Raw genomic sequence first — 27,908 nt, 5'->3', positions numbered from 1 at the left:
ATTAACAATTTTACCTCATGTTTTCATTCCCCCCACCCCCCTTTTCTTTTAACTTTTAGACATCCGACTCCTTCACAAAAATTAATACGTAGACCAGCAACACTGCTTGTCACTGTTCTTAGCCTCTCCTCAATTATCTAGTTATGTCACAACTGACTGTATGAAACATAGCAATTAGGGTTACTTGGGAAAATGAATTTCAGTTGTGGGATTTTTGTGTTTTGTTGGGGTTTTTTAATACTCCATAAACAAAAAACATTCTCAGTTTGTGATGAAAATAATTACAATCATCTAACTACAGTTAATAACTTCTGAAGAATAAAAACTAATGGCTTTTTAAAATATCATGGCTTAATACACTTCTTAATATATTAATAGCACACAATAAAGGATTTCTTTATGTAGTGGTTAAGGTTGAGGTATAGAATTTCATTAACATTAAAAAAAATTGGGTAGAGAGTCAATAAGGGGGGGAAAAATAACCAGGTGAAACAGTCTTTCCGTCATACTGTAAAATTGAGGCATACAGAAAATATATGGGGGCAATTTCACCTTACAGTTATAAAAAAACCCACAAATACTAGCTGTTGGAAAAAGCCTAGCTTCCCTTAGTTCCGAGTTGAGACCATAACCTTAAATAGCTGATCACCATTATCATTTAATGTAAGACTATGCAGGTAGGTGTCATCCTTGGTCAAAGTAAGTAATTTGTTACAAAAGGCAAGCTGGCCACATGATGGATTTATCAGTCTCCAGTTTGGCTACTACCTTTGATAATGTATGTATTTAGAAAGGTGGCAAAAAAAAACCTGAACAAGAGACTGTATTTACAATAAAATTCCTTCAAGACAAGAATTCCTATATAAACATTCACTGGTTCCTACAAATTTCGTATTGGCTTATCATTGTGTGTCTGGTAAATTTCCTAAAAAGCAAAATACTCATAACTGAATTTTATCCAATTCCCCAAAAGAAGGGGCTGAAGAATTATAAACATCTGACTTATTTTATCAACTGCAACAAAACAAATTATTTATTACCTATTTCACTTTGAAGCATGACAGACTTGCTTTCAACATAATTTCTGACAAAAACCACTAAAAAGAATACCAATGTTCTAACCAACGAGGGGAAAGACGAATCAACAAGCCTATGTTTCTACAAATGTGTCATTTCTTAGTATTCTGAAATGGAGGCCATGTATCTGAAAAACGTAAGCACAGCAACATTTCATGCAACTTCAGAATTATGTTGTTACAGATGGAATGCAACATATTCTCATCTTCTTCAACCGAAAAGGCCTCAGATCACTTTATTTACAGGGTGGACGTGAATTTAATTAGAGCTTTTAATAATAAAAATAACATTACAGCTGACATGAAAAATATAGAAAATTCATTTTCTAAAATATACACATTCCTAAACACCCTGTTTCCTCACTGCAGATACCAACCAACTGTAATGAACTGGAATTTAAAAGAGCTTATTAAGATAATAACTCTCACCACTTGAGTTTGTTCTTCACCAGATCCAGTATCACGTTACTATCATCATGTTACTATTCACAAGTTTTGTGTTGCCTGCTTATGTCTTAGAAAATAACTCTGAGGGAGGTAAAAAGTCTTTTGGCATGAATGAGAATAAGAAGTGCCTAGAAATGCACCTATCATTGCATTTTTGGAAAAAATCTTCAGTTTTGAGGAAATCTGCCATTTTGTAAAAGGCACATTCAGAAGGCAGTCTGGATGTAATTCTGTTGTCTTTAGTAGCTGAAAAATTGCTCCCTAATATATTCTGTAGTCACCTACAGAAATCTTTAAAGACTGAAGGGGGGTAAAGTCAAGTGTTTAGATGTGGGAATTCATTTTAAAATAAAAGCTCTGAATTCAAATGATACTAACAACAAAACACTTAAAATCAGAATATATCCACAATTATCATGAGGCACTATGACAGATCTTTTCTGTATTCCACCTCCTCGTGCAAAGATGTGTTTCTTAAGCTTTTGCAATCACTCTTCAGCACTGCTTCCTACCACCTCAGAAGTGATCAAAATTTCTTAGTCTTACTTAGTTACATATGTAATACCTCTCACTTGTAAAAATACATGAACATCAATGCCACTGTCAACTGTTTTCATGGGTTCATTCTTCACATACTGCATATTTCATTTAATAGTAATCACATACCATGGTGATGCATATTCTAAAAAGGTGCAGTAAGGTCACAGGCAGTTGTTCAAAAGTCCATTTGCTACACTCTCAGTGGCAAACTGCGTGCACATACCACCCTATCATCTTACCATACATAAAGCAAACTTGGACCCTTTTTGTCCTTTGCTACTTTAATTCCTATAAACCACATTTTATCTATGAAAAATACAAAATCTTTAAACTGATTATATTTTTCCCCTCCAGGTAGAGTTTCCTTCAACCCCTTGCACGTATCCCTGCATAAAAATGTTTTTTCTTTCCTTCACTTGCAGCACGCCCCAGCAGCTGGACTGGAATTTTCAATTCCAGAAGTGCTGGTCTCAGGGTTTGGATTTGTTTTGGTTGGTTGGTTGGGGGGGGGCTTTTTAAAGAAAATCTGCATCACAAAAAACACACCCTAAGAACAATCACAATTGACCATACCAAGGGTCCATATGGTTCAGTATTCTGTATTTTCAAAGTAGCCCATAATGACTGTCAGGGGACGGGGACGTTTTCCCTGTACTCCCAAGTGCCTCCCTCCCAACACACCAGAAGAAAGTGAGGGTGCTTATCAACAAGGACAGGAGGAAGAAAGGACAGTGGGAGAGAAAAAGTCAGACTGGGGAAGAGAGGGACAGGCAAAGAATTCAACTTAAAAGGCTGAGACCAAATCTATGGAAGAAAGTGCACCTGGGATTTGATGAGGGAGGCTGGAAAGAAAAACTGCCGCTTTCACCTAGGACAAGTTGAGCTGAACAGTAGAAGGACCCCAATATAAGAAGAGGGAATAAAGCAGAAGAGGTTTTCAAGGAAAAGGGAGAAAAAAAAATATTAAAAGAAGTTACCAAAGTTACTTCAGCAACAGAGGCTCATTTGGTTAGTACACCCCCTCTTACTTGTTGCCAAGCTTAAGATTCTGGGTTGTGTTCTGCAGAACTGTTTAGCACAAAGATCTGCAAAACAGGACCCAGATTGTCACCACAAAAAGCAATTGAGACACAAAAAATTAATTTTTTAAACTAGAAACAATATTTACTGTAATCAGATATTCCATGGCTATTTCTTGCAAGCATGTTCTTGACCCATGGTTATGAGTGAGGTAGTTTACTCCTCACAAACATACAAACTGTTTTATTTGGCATGACCAAAGTTCGGTATATGCTACCAGCCTTCGATGTTACAGAGACGAGCAGTAGATCCCAATGTGGTGGCCTGACCCCTGCCCACAGCTAGGCACCCCTTCCAGTCACTCACTCACTCCACCTACCAGCAGGACAGAGGAATCAGAAGGCTAAAAGCAAGAAAATTCACGGGCTGAGATAAAGACAGCTTAATAAGTGAAAGAAAACAAAACAAAGCCCCTAAACAAGGGATGCAAAAGCATCACGTCACCACCTCCCATCAGCAGACTGATGCCAAGCCAGTCACTGAGCAACAGCTGCTTTGGAACTCATTAAAACATAATCAACTTGTTAAATAGTTGCCCACAGAAATTTAGTAGAGCTTATGCACAGCCACAACTCCAATGGCAACACAAAGCATTAATACAACCATAATGATGACATTGTTACAACAGTTCATATATCTACTGGATTATTGATTATAGTAGCCATCCCATTATGTAGTCAACACAATGCTTGCTTTAATGGTACATGAACGATACCAGTAATAACATGAAACAGCTTTCTCTAGTATCATGTCTGCTCTTTCTTTCCTTCTCTTTTTGAAAACAATGCACAGCATTGCAGTAAACACGCAAAAGAAAAGTTGAAAGAAAAGTTAGGAAAAACATTACTTCAGTCTTACCTCAGAACTGTAATCTTCTACTGTGGTGGAAATTTCACTTTCCGGCTAAAATAAAATATTAAAATATTTACAATGATGGCACTCTAACAATATTAAAGAAGACATTTTCCATCCGTTTCTGAGAATGCAGACAGTATTTGAAAATAGTAAGGTATACATGAATTTGATTAGAATATATATATATCTATCTATATCTATATATCTATATCTATATCTCAAAGGCCACCTCCACTTTCTTGAAATCCCAGCTTAAAAAAAAAAGTTACTTTGCTATTCTATGATCATGGAAACATTGTAATTATCTGACAAAGTCTTCTTTGCTATACTATGATCATGGAAACATTATAATTATCTGACAAAGTCTTCTAATAAAAATACAATGTACAGGTACCAAATAATATTTGGAAATATTACTTGTATTATTTTTTTTAAAGTAGTAAGGAGTACCAAGAAAAGGACTTTTCTCTGGTAGAGCTATTTTACCCAATTAGCAACATTGCTGGCTTAAAAACATCATCATCATCTATCGAACGTCATTTTCATACAGGCAAGACTTTTGATGTTGACTAGAGTTTTAAAACAAACACTCATATTCTCCTTCCGCTTCCATGGAAACCAAGGAAAAGTAAAAGTGACCAGGAAGATCAAGGACAAAGACTCAAATCTTGTGATCTAATAAATCAGAGCAATTAAAGGAACAAAGTCTTAACAAAGTGAGCATAAACGTGCCATGAAGGACACTTGATTTAAATACAGAGTATCTTGCTGACCTATATACAATATAACAGGCTTGAGAATCAAGATGTTAGTAGGAAAATATGCAAAATCAAATTATCTACAAAATGTGCCCTACTGTGGAGTAAGTACCCTTTTGAACTCAAAAGGCGTAATTTTGAGTTAAAACTACTTTAGCAAAAATGAAGTGTACATAATAGGCTTTTCCAAAATTCATTTAACACATTAACCAGCCTCACATTAAATCAGTTTTCATTTCACACTTAATTCTGTCAGTCTTATTTTCAAAGGAACATAGTCAGTTTTATATCAGTAGACATCAGTAAAATTTGGAACTGTCAGCTGCGTTTTGTTTTGTATTTTTTTTTAAAGAAATCTGCCACTCAGACCTACTGGACGTCTGCAGTTTTTATAGTCCCAACATCATCGATTGTACCTATTTTGAATCCAGTATGCAGCTCCACAGTGCAATTAACCTAAAAAGAGGGTATTACGTACAGAGTACTCAAACCTAATTAAAAATACAAACGTGGAAGCTAAAATTCATACAGTGGTCCACCTTAAAAATAAGTCAAGATAAAACAGAAATCAAAACTATGGTTTAAAACCACAGGGTGACAAAAGTGTTTCTGCTGTGGAATATACAATTAGTACTTCACAATATTTATTTTTTATATAAATATATGTATTCCTTATATACACTTATATGTATATTTGTGTATATAAGCATATACACACACAAATTTTACATTGTATTTGTCATCTGTGTCCTTGTTCTAGGACAAAGTTCTCTGGAAGGAATAATAAAATCAGGGAAAACCACATTGTTACTTATATACATGACAAGTGTATGGCTGTATCACACTACAATTTTTCATTGTTTGTTCCAATTCAGAAGACTTCACAAAGAAATATTAGAAGTATTCCTATAAATGTACATATTTAATTCTTTAAGTTCTTTATATGGTGCATGAAATGCAGGTACTTCAACATGCAAAAAACAAGGACAAGTAGTCTGACTTCTTATATAGTTTTTCCTTGTAATGTTTTTGAATTATATAAACATCTCCTTGTTTATAAGATGACAAATGAATGTTTAGATCCTGGGATAAACACAAGCCTAGTACATAATTACAGTAAAAGGCAAAGAACTTGTAGATCGAATATATTAGGTTAGAGTGAGAAAATATGATCTCACAGAAAGGTGATTACTGAAAATAATTCTCTATTTTTTTAATGATAATTTGGCCAGATGCTTTAAAAATTAATATATTGCTGGTCTTTCCTAAATACCAATCTAAAGTAAAAGAACCTCTAAAACAGTTTTTAAAAAATTATCAAAACCCATAGTGTTCCATCACTCTAGGTGTACAATACCTGTTAGCAGCATAAATATTCTAAAATATCTCCTTCAATCCTGGATCTAGATATTTTTTTGGCTGTTAGGATCAAGTATTTTTGCTAAGGGATTTATTGAAGGTAAGTACAGAAAGATGGCTAAATGAACTCAAGTTACATGGATCTGATTTTTATGCTAAGGGGTTCATCCAAACCCTGCTAAAAATCAATTTAAAAGACTTAAATTCTGTGAGGTCACACATTAAACTGTAAGACTTAATGCTGTTTTTTTGCTGCCACACTCAATAACATTACAAGTAGCCAACAATTTACAGGCACTCATCCTGCCCTCCTAACAGCTGTGCCTAAGAGCTGACCAACCTTATTTCAAAATCCAGTACCTTCCATTAGCCATCCATTCTGTATGCTTTAGTAGTTCTTTGGTCAACAGAATTAATTATGTTCTATACGGATCAGCTGTCCAAACCACAGGGGTCCAGTTTAAAAGGAACTGCTTCAAAAAGTTCATATATACCCACACTGTATTTATGGAATTTGAAATAGGTATCTGTTACACTGACTTCAGGCTGTTAGTTTGCATGTATTCTACCATCCACGCCCCAGAACATTTTCTTGCTACAAACAGTTCTCCTCTTCTGGCAAGATGTTTTAATTCTTTACTTACTATTTTCTTCACTGATGAGGTTGATAGTTGCCTATAGTCTTTGAGATGTTTACTCTGTATTTTAACTATCTCCATCAACTCTGCACATAGTACCTTTAGTGATAACACTTAAGGATTCAGAAAATTTAACACACTTTCATCTGTATACATTCTGCACAGGAAATACTGCAAGATGATACAAAAAAGGGAATAATCAGGCTGTGGAACACAGAAGTTTCATTCCAGAGTAACTTGCTTCTGTACGCAGTTAAGCATTGCTCAGAAGTTGCGTTCTTTGGTACTGGATGCCCAACATTATCACAGCGTTCACAAAAGAACTCATATATGAAACTGGCCACAAGAACTGAAATGTTATTTTTCTGTTTCTTTAGAAAACTTTCATATGTAACAATAAAATGTTTGGCAAGAACGGACATCCAGTATTAAACTACTGCAGCTGCAATGGATGAGAGTATTAAAGGGCAAGAACCAAGACCGAGTATTCATGGAACAGAATTCTACCTGAAGTAGATTCTTTGACCTTTTTTATGACCTCAGTGTAAACTGTTACAAAAATGGAACTCCAAAATTCTGGATTCATTCCTGAATGCACAATAGCCAGTATCAGAAGCAAAACCAAGTTATTTTAGCTTGGCCAGTTTCACATGGGTCACTAGAGATCCATAGATGATCACAACCTGTGTGAGACTAAGGAAGAGGTCCATGACTAGGAAGAGAGGCCAAGAGAATGTAATCTGAAAATCCCAGTCATGAAACCCTCTCTTTAGGTCATTCTGAACTTTATGGATCTTTAATATTTGCAGAACATTCTGAATATGATGTGCTATTCTAATATATTGACTTGCCATGCCTTTTTTAGCTCTTAATCCAAAAATCATTCAATTCAAAGGAATGTATTCCCTGGTAATTTATGACCCAAACCATCTGACTACAATCAGATTTAAATAGAGCACATCTCAGCGGAGATAAACCATGGCCAAATATGCATATAACCTGCAGTGAGTTACCTCACTCCTCACTGTATAAATTTCCTGTATCAGAAAACATCATAATTTAATTAGGTTTCTATTCTTTGATAATATGGCCTTATAAATGTTTAAATTAAAATTAAATACTCTGTAAATCTGGCAAGACCATCTTCAATACAGGTAACTTCCATGTCAGTAAATCTATTACAGATCAGTATTTACACAGAGAAAGGAAGGCAGCATACCAGAGGTTGTCTCATGCATCAAAGTAAAATGGCAAGATATTCTGGCAATCTTTTGGCCAGATGGTGAAAGGGAAGATGACTGATTTCAGTCAGAACCATATGCTGCTGAGAATCTATTAGCTTCTCTTGGGGCACTGACTTTACTATTGAACAGACTATTTCCAAACATTTTTTTATCTTTACTCTCCAATTTAAAAATATTTTTCAAGGGATGCTACACTGTCTGAAGTGACCGGGCTAATTGTCACTACATTTTATTTACCCACCCTTTTCTTCCAAATCCTTCATCACATTGTACTTCTTAGAATAGCTCTTCTCTAGTCAAAGCCTTTGGCTGCTCTTTGCTTTCATGCGTGTATCATAGGAATGCCTTACCCACTTTCACCACCTACACTTTTCCTCAATGAGGCAACCTCTCTGTGTCTCCGCACTGGTTATGTTATTGTATTTCTGTCATTTTCTTAGTTCTTCCCAAGAATCCTACCCAGTGTCTCCCTTCTCACTCTAAGTTCTTTGCCTGTCAAATCTCAGGCACTAACTGGAACAAGTTATAGAAATGAAACAATGAACATGGAGCTTTATCACCTGTTTGAGCAAACAGTTAAGCTATTCTAAAACTATTGCCAAACGGATTTGTCCTGTGAAAAACAAAAGACGAGTTACTAATCCAACCTTAGTCAATTAGCAGGTATTCTTCACCGCAGAACTTTGAACTTTTCTTTTCTAAGAAGCTTTGTATAATAGCTTTTACTACCAGGTGACTCAAGGACAATTTTACTGTGCCACAAGTTAATTTCTTTTGCTTTCCTGGCATTGGTACATCCTTCCAAAGCAGTCTGCTCCAATGCATCATTTCAAGACTTCTCAGAGAAGGTGATCTCATCAGTTATTTACCTTGGAAGTGGCTTTTGCTTTCTTCCATTTTTAATTGCAGGAAGTAACAAAAATAAGCAATCCCTAAACCAAGAGTTCCATTGATCCAATTTATTTCCTGGGCTGTGTCTTCTACGATTATTTTTACTACTATATGGAAAAGGAAACTATAGATGTCAAGACCAAAAGATAACAGGGTGCGACAGAATAAAGACAAAAAACAAAAGGAACTAGAAGTACAACATATTATTCTCTTTGTAAGATCAAGACAAAAAGCATTCAACATGAAACAAATTAAGACGCAGAGACTTTAACCAAGAAATACCAACTGGCATTTCTCTTAATAAATCTTGTAAATTAACTGTTCCTCTGACAGAGGATGGAAAACCTTATAGAGATTACAAGTAAGTTCAGACAGAAGGTAAAACGGAATGGATAAGGACAGTACAAAACAATCATAGTTCTTCCAGAGTTCTTCCAATTAGTTTCTGTAACACGAGAGATTACAGGGGAAGCGAGGAACCCACCCTTAGGAAGACAGAGAGAAAAAACCTGAAAGGGATGACTGCAAAAAATAACATTGAATTCTCTGAACAGACTTTTACCCTCTCTGAACAGGAATTCCTCTAACTTCAGGTGGGCAATAAGCTCCCAGGCAATAATTCCCAATAGGGACTAAAAGAACATACTAGAAAAGCTTCAGGGAGATACACTTCTATCAACAAAACTATCACAGAAGAGCCCAGGTGGGATTTTTAGATAAGACAAGCAGTATAGTCAGATGCTCTATTCTGTGGTACAGAAGGAACAATTCTAAATATGAATCCCAGTAAAAGATGAAATAATAAGTGGAAACAAAATTTAGCTAGAAAACAATCCTTCATGATGCTTCCAGTAATCTTGCCTTATTCTGCTGACACAGCAGCCTACAAAGATTTAACGTTGGGTGAAAAAAGCAAACAGCTCGAAGAAGCTGTCTGTAATTCTCCATCGCAGAGATTAGTCTGAAACTGTCTATTACATTGGCTGCCATTTCAGCTAAGCAAGTTCTAATCCAATTACTGTAATACAGGCTCTCTGTCCAAATCATGGCACTTACAAGACTAAAAACAGCAAGTTGTGAGATTCACTGTTTCAGAATTTTTCCTCTTTCATTCATAATGCACAGATAGAGACTTCAGCAATCACCTTCCAACTCCAAAGTATCATATACTTATTTGTCATGAATAAGCAAGCCACAAACAACATGTAACAAAGGAAATTACTCTCTCAGTTGGGAGCAGTGTTATTTTAGTGGAAGTGAACAGTTTTAGAAATCACTAAGACATGAGTAATTCAGGAGAGTCAAATTACAAATAAACACTGGTTACCATGCTTATTCTTTAAAACTACATTTAAAAAAAAACAACTAAAGAAGAAAACCCAACAAGCAAAAAACCCCTCTGCATCTCTATATTTATTTATTTAAAAATAAGTTGAGTGCTTCTGGGAATAAGACAGACCTCAGAAAAATCATACCCAACCTTAAGAATGTATCTATCTGTACAATCTGTAGCAACTGCAGCACAGATATTTTTTCCATTTTTAAAATCATCTGTTTTGCACTGTTAGAATTCAAAGGCCAACAAAGGCTGCTAGTACCAACCAATCTAATCAGACCTACTTTGAGCACAGGTTCGGACTAGATGACCTCAGAGCACCTAAATTATTCTATGATTCTGTACTTTACACCCTGTTTTTCCAATTGTAATAGAGATACTTATTCCGACTGAGAGTAAGCACATCAGCAATGTCCATCTGTAACATGCAATCATGATGTACCTTAAAATGTATTTAAGTTTCTTCATACAGTTATCATATTTATGTAGACTATAATATTCTTAAAACAACAGTTTAAGTGATTCCCTCTGAATAGCTCTCTGCCCTAGCAGTCCTCTGTCTTTAGCTGTAGCTAATCTACTGCATTTCATAAAGTACACTTCTCTCTTTTCCTAGAAGGCAATAAGTCTCATCTTCACCTATGAGAACAGTCACTGTGGTATTAAATACTCTTTGAAAAATTTATTACCTCCTCCAGGAAAAGCTCCGAGTTGAACAGACAGTTTTAGTGAGTTACTACAAACAGTTGTGAAGCCCTAACATGATCTTTCTAAGTATGAAAAGCTACATATTAAAGGCATGCATCTATAAAGTTCAAAATAGCTAGTGTACTGACATACTGTAGGCTGAAAATTGTGAAATAAATGGACCTTTACATGTTTTTATTTGCATGTATGATTTAATCTCCCTGGCGGAGGGGCAGAATGACTTCTATTTTTTAAAAAAACACAAATGCATAATTTCTCTATTACTTCTCAGCTGCTGGAAATGAGAGAATGGAGCCAAAATAGTTTAAAATGGGTCTATCCTAGCACAGGACTGACAAGTCAAAATGCAGAGCATTCATCTGTATTACATCTCTCAGAAAAGACTGCATTCACATGCACAGAGCTAGGAATCTGCATTGAGCTCGTTGTTCAGAATGCCACTCATGTCCTTAGAGGCACTGCTTTCACGAATGGAATGAGCTATTCTGTAAATAACATCAGCATCTCTGTCCCTCATATCTAGAACCACATATTACGTTACATGAATACATGTCCACCCAGAACTGAACTGCACTGCCAGTGTGTATCACACCGGGCATCTTACAACCTTCCCAGAGCATGTACTTTCAGCCACTAGCAATCAGGATTATATTTCATTAAGTAGTACAAGTAGACTATCTGTTTATCAGTCTCTTAAGTCATCCAGTTCTAAGTAATGTTTTCTAAATTCATTCCTCTTCCTCATTAACCAGAAAGACTCAAATTACATTATGGATACTAGTTCCGCATTTTGCTGTAGCCATAGCTACAGTGGTCAGAAATTCACTGCAATTTGTAAATTTTTAATAAAACAAAATGCATAAAATGAAGTGATAAAACAAAACCAATTTTTGCCAATTTAGGGAGCACAGCAGTACCAACAAACTTTCCATAAATTACAGCACACGCACAGCAGGCAGGTAGAAAGTGCCTTCTCTGGACATATTAAGGACAGACAGAAATATCTAAAATCTCCACTCTGAAAATTAATGGACCATTTTGCTCCCCTCAAAATCAACTGTTTACAGCATGAGACAAACTTACCTCAATGGTGTAAGCCTGGCTGTGTTTGATAATTTCTCCACTATGCAAAGTCCTGATAACAGCAAAGTCAGCAGTAGCAGCTGCTCCCCTTCGGCTGCTGCACGTGGATGTTTCATCACCTCGAGATTGATCAGTATCAGTCCCATCTTGTACTGATTCTTCACCTTTGATGTTTGCTGTTTTCTTCTTCTTTTTCTGCTTCTTTGATCCATTCTGACCATCAGTTTGTGCCTTTCGCTGCCTAAATTGGGCAAGCTGTACAAAGACAAAAATCTTGTTAAAGGTGAAAGTTTTCCTCTTTATTACTAATGACATGCTCTATAATGGCTTACTAGCTATTCTACATAAAGCTTCAAGACTCAGATTATTTTTCCATTTACATACATTTCCCATTTCCATAGTTTGCTTTAAAAAATAATCTTAAATGTAAAACAACAATCTAATAATGAATTCCTTTTCAGTTCCGTATGATCAAGTTACTGTTGTACAGACTGATACCTAGAAATCAAAATACTTAAAGTAAAGGTACAAATGTCATTATAAAGGACAAACGCAATAAAATAGCCTCTGATCTCATTTTTCAATTATAGAGTAACAAATCCCTCAAAATTAATTTACAGAAATTACTTTTATACCAGAGAGAAAAGCAAACCTTTCTTCCAGCAAGTTATCATATAAAGTGTTTTTTTTAAGTTTGTTAGATATCAAAAAGCAGATCAAGTTACCGAAAACACTCTAAAGGAACAGCAAAATCTGTAACAAAGGAACAGTCTAAGACCAAACAGTGAGCAAATTCTAAGATACACCACCTTGTAGCAAAACATGCTGATGAACAAAAAGTCACAGGTGAGCCAGGCACACAGTTGAAAAACCAATTAGTATGTAAGCTATTCAAATACTGTAAGACACTGCCTTTTGAAGAGCTTATCACTTTTAATCACTTTATAGTGGTTTACACAAGAAAATCCATTTAAAATATTTTTTTTTCTTAACAGGAACAGTATTTCTGTTCAAATACAAAAAACAGCATGGCAGGTTTAACCAACTAAAATTCAAATTTAAACAGATCCTACCAATAAAATCTGGAAACAAAAATATTTATTTTCCAATTGAAGAATCCAAACTTAATAAAGTGCTAAAATATGTTTTACAAATGTAGCTCCAAAGTAAATATTTAGCATGCAAATAAAGGCACTAAAGCTTTGAATACTTTTTACATCAACTAATACCCAAATATACTGTATTTTTTTATAAATCTGCTGCAATTTTAGAAAAAGTTATAGAAAAGATAGCACATTTGTTCACAATATTCACCCATCGAGACAGCCGGGCTTCCATCCAACTTCTGCAGGAACACCCAAATCAAGCAGGACGGATCCCCTTTCCCAGTCACCGTTCAGTTACAGCTCAAGCCGTCACTTGAACTGCTCTCTAGTTCTCATCTGGCCCCAAGATAGCTGAGAAGCCCCAATTTAAATAAATGCAACACTGACAGATCGGTTCTGACTTCTAGCTAGTTTATGCTTTTGTCCCTTTATCTGTATTTCTTCATGGGTTTCTTCAGCCTCCTCTCCGTTCTTAGGAGAACTGACAGCTTGGCATATGGCTCCTGCTCTGTTTACAGAAGGAGGACCTGAAGATCTGCTGAGCCAGATATGCTCACCTACGTATTTAATACTTACTTCCTCCCTACTACATCTCTAGTAAGTTTAACTTCATGGTTCTTCTTCTATTTTTAAATTATTATTTCACCAAAAATCCACAAATTCTGAACCGGGGGGAGGGGGGAGAAGAAAAAAAAAAAAAGATTTCTCCTCCTGACTTCAAAGTTTAAGGAAAAAAAAATAAATCTCTAAAATGGGGAGGGGATGAAGACTCCAGTTGTCTCCTTACATCACTATGTTCTCCTAAAACTGTGTATTTACCTCAACAAAATAATTTCAGTGTATCCAAAAGTCAAGTGGAATATGTCCAAATGCCACAATGACATAAAGTGGACAACCTGACTTCAAGTGTAACTATTGAGAGATTTTGCTTTTTTTCACTTTTTCTTTTTAAATAATGAAAGACATGTAGTGCAAATGGTCAAGAACTCTCTTCCCCAACTTGATTGAAACCTTCTGTAATGGAAAGTTAAGTTGGCTTTTTAAAAGCAGCTTTACAGTCTTTATTTGTCTACAAAATTAGATGTGTAGCTCAAGGACAAGTGAATTACTCTGTGTCTCTCCTCAAGTATTTGCATATTTTAGCTGAGGCATCTGGGCCTGCCAGATTTCTCTCCTTTCAAAATCAAGTTGTTGACTTCCACTTCTTCAGAATTAACAGATTAAACTCTACCATGGCAGCTACAAGCAGAATTTACTTTTTTCTGTTTAAGCATTGATGAAGAAGATGGGCACGTATGAAAGCTAAACACACATGCAAATACAATTTACATTTCTGTATTACACAAATTCTCAACTGACAATTTCTGTATGAGTGTCTAGTATTTTGGAAATAACTACACTATTAGTGACAGATGCATGCATGAATCATAGCAATTTTTACTCTGCGCATTCACATGTATAACACCGAACTGTCCAGCTACCAATGCAACATAGCTTCCAATTCACATTTTTAATCAAATTTTAAAAACTAGAAATGAGAGAAGCAGATAACAAAAGCTACTGCTGGCCAAATACACTCTGGTGTTCATATCAAGACAGGGGAGTCTCAGATACTGAATTCCTTCAGAAAATGGGACTCAGGAACTAGAGCTGAGGATCTATCTACATTTCAATGACAAGCACAAAAAAGTCCACCAGCAGTCATGGGAACTAAAGGAAAACAAATTTTGTAGCATTAAAGCTGCCAAATACTTACAGATTTTGTATTTCTAGAAAAATACAGAAAAATATTTTTTTCCAGTGCGAACAAAATGTGAAACTAATACAAGCTGATACAACTAAAGGCTCCTTTACCCTGTCTTCCAGGCACATCAGCTTGATAATGCCAAAACTAAGCCCGTGGAGAGCTTACACTGCTTCTATCAGTTCTGAATCTGCAGTTTTGAAACAAATCAGTGTCAATTCTGTTGAGTTACAAAAGTTGCAAGCAAGAATAAAAGATGTAAAAACATGAGTTACTTATAGAGGAGGAAGTATCCAAAACGAGAAGCTGAAGGACACCCAGCACAGGCTCTCTGCATTGATTCGTCTCCAAGGAGCGACAGAGAACGAGCACCTTACCCTGGGAAAGCATCAGGAACAGAGTCTGCCATGATGCAACTCTACCACAGGCTTTAGTACACCTGAAAACAGACCTACAGCAAGTCTTCTTTCACTCCACCTGTCTGCCAGCCCATTGCCTCCAGCTTTTCCCATGGTGCTGGTAAGACCCTGGATTCTGCAAGCAGTACCGAATCCTGTTAAAAATTCCATCAGTGTTTTCCAGTACTGAGTAACAGCTGATTTTGGCTCTTATCCTTGATTCTCAACTTTTGCATCTAAAATAACTAACAAGGTGCAATTTCCACTTCATAGGTTTTTGAAATCCTGCTTCTAGGCAAAAAAGCCATCCTTTTGGAAATAGACATGTCCACTTTATAGCAATATTAAAAAATTACAATATGGAGTACATGTTTACTGTCCGAATTATTTCCATCGATTACCCAGTGTACAATTAAAATCTTAATTATAATAAATATATGGAAGTTTTAAGCTAAACTCTGAGAATGAAACTATGTTTGTTTCCTTTTAACGTGTAAGAAACTACAATAAAATTGTGCAGGAAGAATTACATGTTTATTTTCAGATTTCCAGAAGTACTATTTACAACACCTGCTCAGCTTTCCATTAGTTTGAAAAAAATGGGAAGTGACTGGATGTTAGCACTAAATTCTGTGGATGCACAAAACATGTTGCCTCTTATAAACAGAAAAACACTTACCGAAAGTCACAGGACTACAATAAAGTAGCATGCAGGTAAGTAATGCGTATAGTTTTCAAAATAATTTCCCACAGTAAAATAACAACTGAATAGAAGAACTTAGGTATTTACACAATACAATTATTTATTTAGTTCTAATTAAAACTTCTTTCTACTAATGAATCCCAAAACAACATACTAGCCCAAATCCCACATCACACACTGCAGCAAAATTAAGACACCTGGCACAACATTAGCTTAGCTTTTAAATGCTGGTATCCAACTGGCAGAAAGTCAGAAGAGCAGAGGAGAATCAACTGCTATTAGGTACTAAATAAACACTCTTGAGACAGAAGGGAACTAACTTGCAGCATGGTGCAGATTACTTGTGTAAAAAATGTCAAACATCGTAGTTAATGTACCACTATAATTACAACAGTGGCATTATTTATTTATTCAGCTGTCTTCAGCACATTCTGACCCTTGGTGATTGTGCCAGCAATCGAGATTGCTGGGATATGCTGACATCAATTAATTTCAAATACGGTCTGACTGAACTATTTCTAGAGTAGAAATGCATGTTAAAATAAAATTTGGCTCCAACAGAATGCAAAACTTAATCTCTTCTTAAGCATTTAGAAAAAGGTATATATAAAATATCGGAATAAAAGCTGCAACATTTCATCACTGCCCATGCATCAGCACAAGAAAATACTTAAAAAATCCACAAAAACTAAGTTACATTTATAAAGCATGGATAGATATATTTTAATTTCACATGCACAAGAGAATTTTAAAAACAGGAACACCTTTAAACCATTTAAAACTGGATGCTGCCTTATAATAGATTGTTATTCCTTAATATTCTCAGACAATGTATTATAACTGGATAGTTTAATTTTCAGAGCTACTACAGCTAACAGGAACTGAAATTTTCAGTGCCTCTGAAGAAGGCTGTTATATTTGCTGTTCTTATTGTTTAAAAATCAACTTCTAAGTGCTAAGACAAAAAGTTTAAGTAGCACATCCCATACAAGTATTCTTGTATCATTATACTTCCTGTACCTGTACACAGATATTCTTAGTCTCAAATTTTAAATTACTAACTTCAGATGCTTACATCTCATATTTAGTGCTGCATAGGCACCTCTTACAGAAAGAGCAGGATCTGTTCAATTCTCACAGTTCCTCTTCAAGTACAAAATCTCTATTTCTTTTTTTTTTTTTTTAAGCTTGTATTTAAAGCATCAGCATAGAAAGATGAGTCATGAACTTACAGACTGACAACAAAAAGAAACCTCAGAGAAGCTGCTCCAGGCAAGTAATTACTTTTTCATTTCTACACTGCACAGTAAAAGCATGAATGGAGACCTACATCACAGTCTTGCATTTCTCAACTAGTATAATTTCAAAAGGTGTTCCAGATACTGCTTAAACTTCAGCCTAATGTGTCCCACTCACATTAAGGGACTTGCTTTTTACTTCTTCTTGGTCAGAAGTTCTCACACAGTCTGGTATCCAGTGAGAAATGTTATGTGCTGGACCCAGTCATCTTTAGATCATTTAGTCAATGTAAGACAACAAGGACTTCTGAATATTCTTGTCTCTAGCTCAGAGCAGTGGTTAATGAATCAAAGTCCAAATGGCAGTCCTATAATATCCAGTATCTTAATAGATAATCTGGATGATGAAATTGAACGCACCGAGTTCAAACTGGAGAAAAGTGCAATATACCAGAAGGAAGAACCACTGCACAAAGAGACCTCAACCTGCTGGAAGACTAAGCCAAGAAGAAATGCACGAGATTTAACAAAGATAAACATCTTTAAATCCTGCACCTGGGATGGGATTATCCCACATAGCAGTAACAGCTGGGGACTGACTGGCCTGGTGTGTAGCTCTGCTGAAGAGGACCTGAGATTCTTGGTGGATAGCAAGATAACCGTGAGCAAGCAGCATGCCCTGGCAGCAATGAAGAGAAACCATGTGAAATCTCTTTGAAATGACTCTCAATGCCTACCATAATAAATGACTAAGATATGAATCCAATTGTTGGTAAACCACTTCTGCAATTAACTACTTATTGCATGACCAAAAAGACCCTACACAGTCGTCTTTTGTAAAACAGAATTTGATAGCAGTAATACCATCAGCTATTTTAAAATCTGGTTTCACAATACAGTGAAAAAAGGCTCAGTGAGCCTGACAAACAACTCCTAGCTTCAGTGCTCAATACAAATGTTGCATTTAACAGTAGAAAGCATATTTTAAACTTTCAAACTAGCAGACTGAAACTCTCCACAGGAGCAGTATCTGCAACTAAGCATATGGAAGGTAGGCAAAAGTGAAATAGTATTCTTTGTCAGGTGTTGCTTGAGACTTACCACCAACAGAAAGGCCACAAATCTGTCTGAGAAAGGGTTATTTTTTTCCATATAGAGTGAACACTAAAGATTCTGCTCTAAGTTGCATTGTGGCAAACTGTATTGTACAAATGATAAATATGATAAATCCCAGAATCAGACAGACTCCGGCTGCAAGTGCAAGATTACACTCAGAAGCATCATGAAACTCACAAGAACATAAACAGTCCTGTGACAGAAAAGCTCAGGCTTTTCCTGTTATAATGCTCCTAACCCTCATCACTGAATGATAATAAGGTATAATTTCTGAATGATTACTGAGTCTAAATATTTTGGTTTCACTTTCACTCTATGACAGACTGATAACATGTCTTCAAGGGTGAAGGATTAATTTAAGATTCACCTGCCCTATTAATGATAGGTCACTACTCCCCTGAACCACAGGTAAGCAACTATTGCTACAAAGTCTTTCAGTGACACACAAAGGACAAAAGCAGGGGCCTGTGGTGGGATTTGCTTTGATCATCTATAAAGCATGGATACATCCCACAAAGTATTGATTTGGGTGTCTCACAAACCAATAGGGTCAAACCAAAAAGACCAACCTGAATTTGAAATTTTGACATCATTCAGAAGCTGGAGATCTGCTGTGGTTTAAGTCTCAGGTTACCTATTCCACTTTCCCCTAGAGAACTGAAAAATACCTGCTATAATCTCTCTTTTACCTGGGATCTGTTTTTTCCAATATACAGTAACATTTTTATGTTGCATGGCAGCAGATATGAGGCCCTTAAAAGGGATAAGGGAGTCTGGGGGACAGTAACACTGAGGTTTAGGCACTAAAGCCTCACCTAGGCTGTTTAAAACTCATTTGTTGTTGGGCCACCAAGTTTTTACAAAGCTTGACAGTCTGCCCCCTAAAGAGGTGTCAAACAGGTTAACTGGTAACTGTATTAGAGAAGAAAGTGGCACTCTCACTTTTTGCCATATTCTCAAAAGGTCTAAGCACTGAAGATTGTGTTGTCAAAGCAATAATTCCTGAAGTATAGGCAAATTTACAGTGCTCCCTGCATCTTTTAGGCTCCTGATGCCTGTACTAAGAAAAGAATAACTGAGAGCAAGATGAAAATTATCAAATACAGAAGATAAACAGACATTTTCCTAGTGAAGTCTGTTGATTCTATTTTATTAATATATATTATAAATAATATAATTAATATAAAATTCTGTTAATCAATAAACAGAAGAGTATCACAACTCTTCCCAAATCCAAAGATAAAAACCTCAGAAAGAACATCACTGAGCAAGCAACCTGGAAATATGTTCAATATATTATGCCACATAGCTAAAAATCCTGTAAAAAAACCTGTAAATAATTAATGTTCTTTGCAAGTTTCAATCTGATTATTTGTTGAGACAAATAGAACTTTAGTTTATTTGTTCCATTCAACAGATGATGAATTTACTAAATGGGAAACATTAGGCTGGATGAACAAGAAAATAATCACCCAGGAATGAGGTATTTCCAATCTACTCATTCTTATGTTGCACTCAGATTTTCCCAAATAACATGAGCAAAACCTCAGAACGTCTCCCCTTACAGAGACTTAAGTGGTTCATGAGAATTCGAGGATGCCAATAAGGCTATGAAAACTTCCAAAGAAGAAGTGCTATAGTCGCTACCTAAATACAAGCTTGAGAGTCTTTCAACTTCAGAGACAGCCATTCCTTTGCAGTACTCTGAAGAAAACCAATGGGATCACCACAATTTACATTTAAGGCTGAATTACCATGAAAGAGAATGCAGGATAGTGAGAGGAATAGCACATTGGGCAATTCTTTTTAGCAGTCTGTATCAAGTTAGAGTTCTGTTGGCAGTGCTAATAACCAAGGGCAGTGAACTTGAATGAACCCCTCCAGATGGCACTGTGAGCTGGAAAGCCTCAGAATTAGTGTGGTTCTGATCTGGTCTGCTCTTCCATGTCCTAAGAATTTAAATAGGAACAGACCTAGGAACAGCTAAGTTAATTACAGCTGGGTTATTTTCTGGACAAGGAATAGAAGTTAGGGTACGAAAATACTCTCAAGGCAGGTTACAATGACAGACTCAAGCACCACAAGCACATTTCAATGCTGGACTGCTTCAGGAAAAGCAATGCCTCAAACTAACTGCTAAAAAAATTACTCAACTGAACTGGTCTCTTAACTAACTTACTTCTACATACATGATTTACATATTGCTTCTGTCTACTTTTTAACTTTATTCTTCTCACAGTGAATGCAGTATAACTGCCTCTGCTGATATACAGGGTGAAAAAAAGCATCTGACCCACACTGGTACTGTATTTCCCCAAAGTGAAGAGGAAAGAAGTGGACTGGGCCAAGCTGACAATGGCAATAATAAAGAGGGCAACAGAGTGTAAAAAAAGCACAGATCACCCATGTGTGAAGCCTGAAACATTAGGAAGACTCTGTCCACCAAGGCCAAGGGTGCTGACATAAAACAGAACCTCTTCTAACCCTGCATTACGTGAGGGAGATCACCAGCTGGATGCTGTCTCAAAAGGCACAGTCCATCCTCTGCTTTTGCCTGGAGTTTCAAAGGCTTGGTAATAATGGGAAGGCAAGAATTATGTGCTGACAGAAACGCACTCCTGTTCCACTAGGGTTTATGTGTAACACCAACTGTAATCAAAAACTGGATCCTGAAACTTTCTTCAGCTATGCTAAAAAAAACCCCCAGTATTCAATGTCCTACAACCTTCTGAAACAATTTTTGAAGGGGAGGTGGGGAAGGAGGACAAGGATTAATGAATGTGAAAATCTTTCAACCCCCAGCAAGGAAGAATGTCTCCTCCCTTGGCCTTTCTAAAATCATCTAGCTTGACAAAGGCAGTAAATTCCAGGCCAGAGCTAAAATTTGGTCAAATACATGTAGAAAAGGAAACAGAAATGTTTCTCACATTTTATCCTTACAAAAGAATGAAGAAAATAAAATTTACTACTTACTTTGCTAAACTGCTAGTTTTTAATGAGTCGTATGATTTTATTCACCATCTTTTTGAAATAGAAACCTTCACTTCTTTGCAATGCCATTCCTCACATCTCAAGAAAGTGTTTTGAAAATACACATGCAGCAGACAGGTTTGTACATGAATTCATTCTTGAAAATGAATCCTAATATTAAGATTTCAATACTTTGAAAGCATTACTTGCTTTCCACATAGTTACAGTACTGTTCACTGGGCTGTATGAACTTATCTACAGCCCTTTAGAAACAAAATTATCAGTATTTATCTCCAAGTGCTAACAAATTTCCAGTGTTCTCATCATCTTCAAGACAGTCATAAAATTCAGTCACTAGGCTATAACATTGCAACTATTTTCTACACACCATCACGCTTATGTCTACATGCAAATCCACTTGACTCCATTGATTTAGTAACATGTACTAGTTGCTAGTAAGTTACTCCCCAGCTGTACCAAATTTTCTAGGGTGTTTTGGTATCCACATAAGGCAATGGGTAACTTCAGCTCTGACATCCATGTAAGGACAGTAAGTTCACTAAAGCACAGGACACTAAACAAGATATAAATGTAGACAAGGTTCTATTAACTCAAACGGTTGCTGTTTTAGAAGTGTATGTGAAAGACTACAATATGATTTTACTATCACTTTCCTACTGACCAAAGAAACTGGATGTGTAGGTTTTGTTGACACAATCAAAAGACAGACTCTAGGAAGTGAACAGACAACTTTATCTCAGTCATTTAAATAGAGATTAAAAATTATGTCAGCAGCCAAACAGTAAATGCTAAAGATAATGACAGAGAAAAAAGTATATAATGTTTATGAGCTTCAAAAGGTGATACAACCTTACCTATCACGGTCTTAGATGTATAACAAGATGATACCTCTCATCTTAATGTAAAGTTGTCAAAATTCTAAGTTGTCAGATATTGAGTTAGACCTCAAGAATAACTAATAAAATTAAGACACTGGTGGCATGTAGTAGGCTAGATGAGGTAAACTACACATGACACCAACCAAATGGAAACTAGGCTGCTGTGTGTCCTCTACTGGCCTACGGGATACACAGCAACCAAGACAATGCTTGTGTTCAATAAATTCAGTAACATGAAGATAACCATAAAACAAACAAACCCAAACCAACCAACCAGTCAACCAACCAAACAAAAAGGCGGCCTGGGACTTGTAAAAACAATCACACCTTTAAAGTCACTGGGACAGGTCATACTAATGCCTACAAAATACACTTGCAGAAAAATCATTAGACTGAAAGCCATAATTATTACAGTATTTCATGAAGACGAACTCTTTAGCAAGCTTCAGCACCGACATTTTTTGTAAGGTTGTACAATTACAGATTTGGTTAACACTATAAGTACTTTTTCCCCCACTCAACTCCTGATGAAATCAGCCTTGTGAAACAAGTTACCTTCTGGAAGTAAAAGGCAGATATAGCCCTCCTGAACAGAAGGCAAAAAAAAAGGAAGTTCCCAGTCTACATTAAAATTATGTACTAGCTTTCAATTTTATATCCATATTTTCTTTCAAAATTGTTTGATTCAACAAAATGACAGTGTTAGGCTTTATATTTACTGCAGCTGACTTCTAAAAAGCCATGCAGTCAAGCGAATTACAACAAGGATCAATTTGACTAATTTTTACCTACAGAACCATACTTCATGAACTGTTCACAATGAGTTATTTAAACAAAGCACGCAGATGAGTACCATACATCAAGAAATAAAGAAAGAAGTAACAGCTATTTACAGATAACAAGCTTCAGCTGGGCTTCAAAGAAAACTTGTTTTATGGCACAGTAGCAACTTAGTGGTTAAATATAGGCATTAAATCATTAATCTATTCAGAACTTTAATTTTTGGAAAGCATCAGAGTCATCCAACACGGGAAAGTAAGTATGTTGCCTTCTGTAGCACTAAAAAAAAATAAATTACTAACAATCTAAGTGTTGCTTATATAGTTACTTTATTTCTTCTTAAAGCAACTGGTTTAGCACCTGTTAAAAAGCATATAATTGTATCAGCTATTTAACTATATATAGTTAAAACAGCAGGTGGAGACTCATTTAATTAATCCCTTGGAGTTCTTTCAGGATAACAATTTATTTTCAGAAAACAACTGCAATACAGTAACAGGTTAAGCATTAAGCATGTTTATTCCACTGTATTTAGGTCTTAAAAATTATTCAATTCAGAAGAAATGTCTTCCAGAATAGCAACAGTCTAAAAAGACATGAAACCATGCCATTAAATACTACATGCACCAAAGAAGATAATAAACCTCTGTCCTGTTCAGTAATTGTCTTCGCATGCTGCCCTTCTTCCCCCAAAAATAATCTTAGTACAACATTCCTAAGACCAGAAGGCAGTGAAAAAGTGAGTCTGCGTTTTCCCTGAGCCCAATGTAAGGCTAAACTCCAATCTAAATTTCTGTAATAATAGATGGAAAGAGCAAAGTTTCCTTCTGGTAAAAGAAAAATTTATTTTTATGTCTAGCATTTAGTAATTTTTCTCCTCAATTACTATTTTTCTCCTTACTAACCACACATAATTGCAAGTTATCAAATCCTAGAGAACTGAGTTTAGTCCTCATTTTTGCTAGGATTCTGAAGAAAAAACCCAAAGTTATATAGTACACTGAACTTCATGGAGTGGGCAGAACAACCTTGATCCTTCAAACTGAAGTTCACAGGGTTTCTCTAAAATCATTTTAAACTCTGGGTTAGAGCAGTCCCAAATACTTTATGAAGTTCCACTGAAACAACAAATTCTGACTTTGTGATGGAACACTCCTCATTATCAGCAAGAGAAAGGCCTGAAAGTGTCAAATCTGATAAATTTTTTCAGGAAAAACTTCAAAATGTTGCTATTATCACAAAATAATATTGATTACTTATCGAGAAGTTACTTGAGAACAAATCTTCCAATTATTCCAAAGCTCATCATAGGTACCTTTCATATCATTAATAAAATATTACAATAGCTGGTTCCAAAAATCCTATACTATAACTTAACAATTAAAATCAAAAACCATATAAACACATGATATTTAGACAATTAAATTTAAAATACCATATATAAGTTTTCTCTAAATCAGAAACATAAAAAAAATCATAATCTATAGCCATCTGTGCTTGCCAGTTAGAAGCCAACTGTAAAAATACAAAAGTATGCAAAAGCAACAGTTGCCAGTAACTCCACACAGTGCTTGTCAATCAAATTACTGGCAATCTGCACGTTTGCATGCAACACAGACACTTTCTTCCACTTACTAATTGTCTTACATGTTTACAAGTCCAGGTAGACACTTTATATTTTTAGAAAGAATGAACTTTTAACATTAAACTATAAAAATGGAAAATATAAAGCTTTAAGAAGCAAGGTAATGATTCTCATATTTCTAATAATAGGAACCTAAATACAAATTGCACTAGATTTGATTATGAGTATTAACAGACTCACTTATATTCTGGTTTAGATGCATTTATGTATAACTAAGCAGAACACTGCTATTTTTATGTTTTCAACTGGGGGAAAAACATTGGAATAAATTTACTTTCACCAGTTTTATAGTATTCTGTACATTGAATTCCTAATAAGATACTTGAAAACCATTTTCCCCACACAGATACAGCCACATGGACATTATAACCCAAATTAAAAAGGTGTTCTTCCCCACACCCAGTAGATGAATACAATATCCAAAACCAGACTTATTTTGGAAAGCATGGAAAGAACACAGCACTATCAGAAATTATCTTAATCGCTTAACATCTTACTGCACTGTATCAAAAAAATGCTTTTATAAAAATGCTTTTGTATCAAAAAAAGGTTTTATATAATCCTTTAGTTGCATAGCTCCTTAGGATGTAGTATAGTACTGAATTACTAAATATATGCTTACATATTTGTATTTTCTTAAATTAGCTTTATGTTGTGCCTATTCTGGCACTGTGAAATCAAGTTTTTGAATGTGATTCTCCCAATGAAAAGAAATACCTTATTCCAAGTTGCTTGGAAAGAATAAATTGGTACCTAGCTATTTTTGCAGAGTTAAAATAGAATTTATATTTAATGTTAACATCTGAACATCCTTTGGAATAAACAGAGTAAAACAGAATATTTGCTAAAAATGAGTAAATGAATCTAAAAGCTGGTTCACAACATCAGCAAATAAATACAGAACCCCTCCCCTTGCACAATATATGCTGCAATGAAAAAATTACATGGGGAGGAGCAGGAGAGAAGTGAAAGATAGCCGTGTTGGCTTCCAGCTCCCCTTAAATTTCTGAATAATCGGTATCTGACCGACTCAGTCCATTATCACCTGGAACAACAGCTATCATGCTACCAGATAATTATATTATGTACCTCAAGTTATTCTTACCTCGTTTCAGGTAAAACCCAAGATTATTACCTACCCAAGCTGACCACATTAGAAAAGTACAGTTTAACTTAAAGAACTCATGAAAAACAAAAATATACCAAAATTGGGATTGCAGGTAGGAATCAATTTTGCCCTAATGTGGAGTTCACATGCATTATGGCACAGTCTTTCTATTTTTTTCCCATAGGATTGGCCTTAATCTGTGCCCAGACTGAACTGAGATACTGCCATCTGTAGAATTACCTTCTCTTTCACTGTAAATTGGAAGGCACATAGAAAACAAGACAGGGTGGTGCAGGAATATAAATGATGATCTTATGCTGAAGAAAGGAGAATACTGCATAAAAAAAACCTCTGTGCTTTCGTTATCTCTTTATCAACCTCCCTGGCCAGTCATCAAAGAGGTCATCCAGACCAAATTTTTTATGATGTTCTTCAGCTGTCTGTTCTTCAGTTTATAGCTACGTACCCTGGAAGAGGAGGAGGGCCCCAAAAACACACAGTGCTGACCCACTACTGTGAAATGCAGCATCACTTCCTGACTTCAATTAGACCACAGCATCACCAGTTTTAATCACTGGAGGATCCTGCAGGCTACTCTTACATCCCTATAATGAAATGATAACTTGAAATTCTTCCTTTCTGCCATTGGGAGAGTGTGTGAACTTTCTTCTACCATCTTCTTTCATGCTGTTATGATCTCATGAGTTTTCTGCCAACCCATTTCTCCAAACTGTCAAGGTGTCTCTGAAAATAAGCTGTAACTCCTGTAACATATCACATCAAATGCCTTCCTGAAGTCAAGGTAAGCAACATCCACCATTCTCTCCTCATCTACTGAGCCACGCAGCTCATCATAGAGGACAGTTAATTTGCCCTTTGTAAATTTCAATCATGTTCTTGCCCTTCATGTGACTGAACATGGCTTCCAGGAGGAACTGCTCCATAATTTTCCCAGACACCACAGCCAGGCTGACCTTCCTATTGCTCCCCAGATCCTCCTTCTTGCCCTTCTTGACGATGGGTCTGATGTTCGCTTTCCCCCCTGCTCATTTAGAATCTTCTAATCACAATGACCTTTCAAAGATGAGCAAGGAAATAGCCTTGTAACAATAGCAGCCAGCTTCTGCAGGATGCTTGGATACATTGCACTCAGTCCCATAAATCTGTGTACATCAAATTCGTTTCAGTGGTCTCCAGCTTGACCTTTTGTACTGTGGGTAATGCTTCACTCCATTTCCATCATTAGATTCAAGGCACTGGGAAGCCCAAGGACAGCCCTTATCATTAAAGAGGCAAAGAAAGCCTTGAGCATTACTTCCATGTCCTTTTGTACCATATCCTTTGTCAAGATCATTTTGAATTCTAAGACTCTTTACTGTGTTTGCCGCCCACTTCAGTTTACATATAACTGTCTACATATAACTACACATTCTTTCCACTGGTAATAATGTAAATAATGAATGACACAGGCCCCTGAAAGACTTACTCCCAAAGCAGGTGGTCTTAGCCATTAAAAAAATAGCAATTCTAAGCACAATTTTTTGTTCAGTTGTAACCACAAAATGATGACTGTACCTAGACCAAGTCTTTAGTTTTCTTGTAAGATCATGTTGAACAGTATCAAAAATCTTAATACCAACAGACGTTCAGCAAGAAGTACTATTGGAATCAGCCCTAGTTACATAAAGGCGCTCTCATATTAACAGTTGTGCAGATCCCCAAGGACCTTAATGTTGACAATTCATTTAGGCAAGTCTGTTTCCTTGAAAGAGCAATCTTTGCCAGTCTCTTGCGACTTCCTAGTGAGTATAAGCAGAGTCTTATTGATGACTGCAGCCTCGGTTATGGTGTATTATCAAGCATCAGTGTAGCTTCTAGGGGGCAAGGGTTGGGGGTAATCGGCTGTTTCTCAAAAATCATGAATACTGATTAGAATTCTACAAGAAAAATCCTGATACATAGTCAGGCAATTGCTGCTTCCCATGGGATCCTCATCAATACTCCATGCCAGCTCACATCGTTCATTCTTCCACAACACACTGCAAATTGTCCACTGCAATTTCTAACTAATTAAATTGAAAAAACCTACCATTTCTAGAGTATAGGGCTTTAAAGATGCAGCAATCTTGAGACATATAATGAAATGCATGGTGAGAATCTGTATCTGAAAAGGCTTTGTCCAGACT

The 27,908-nt window shown here is 36.1% G+C and overlaps 1 protein-coding gene and 1 long non-coding RNA gene across 2 annotated transcripts in view; one reads left to right on the top strand and one right to left on the bottom strand.

Moving 5' to 3' along the window:
- Positions 1-27,908, bottom strand: part of AKAP9 (A-kinase anchoring protein 9) — a 120,729-nt gene that overhangs the window by 80,540 nt on the left and 12,281 nt on the right. The window contains 2 exon segments of the mRNA XM_037386447.1: positions 4,002-4,046; positions 12,016-12,270. Of these exon segments, the coding sequence (XP_037242344.1) occupies positions 4,002-4,046; positions 12,016-12,270 (300 nt within the window).
- Positions 268-26,862, top strand: LOC119147450. The gene is made up of 3 exons (XR_005104042.1): positions 268-3,035; positions 21,123-21,133; positions 26,852-26,862. It is a non-coding gene; the product is annotated as an uncharacterized LOC119147450 (long non-coding RNA).

The sequence above is a fragment of the Falco rusticolus genome, chromosome 4, assembly GCF_015220075.1.
Source record: "Falco rusticolus isolate bFalRus1 chromosome 4, bFalRus1.pri, whole genome shotgun sequence".
NCBI lineage: Eukaryota > Metazoa > Chordata > Aves > Falconiformes > Falconidae > Falco > Falco rusticolus.
The sequence above is the reverse complement of the archived record's forward strand: the minus strand, read 5'-3'. Positions and strand labels throughout refer to the sequence as shown.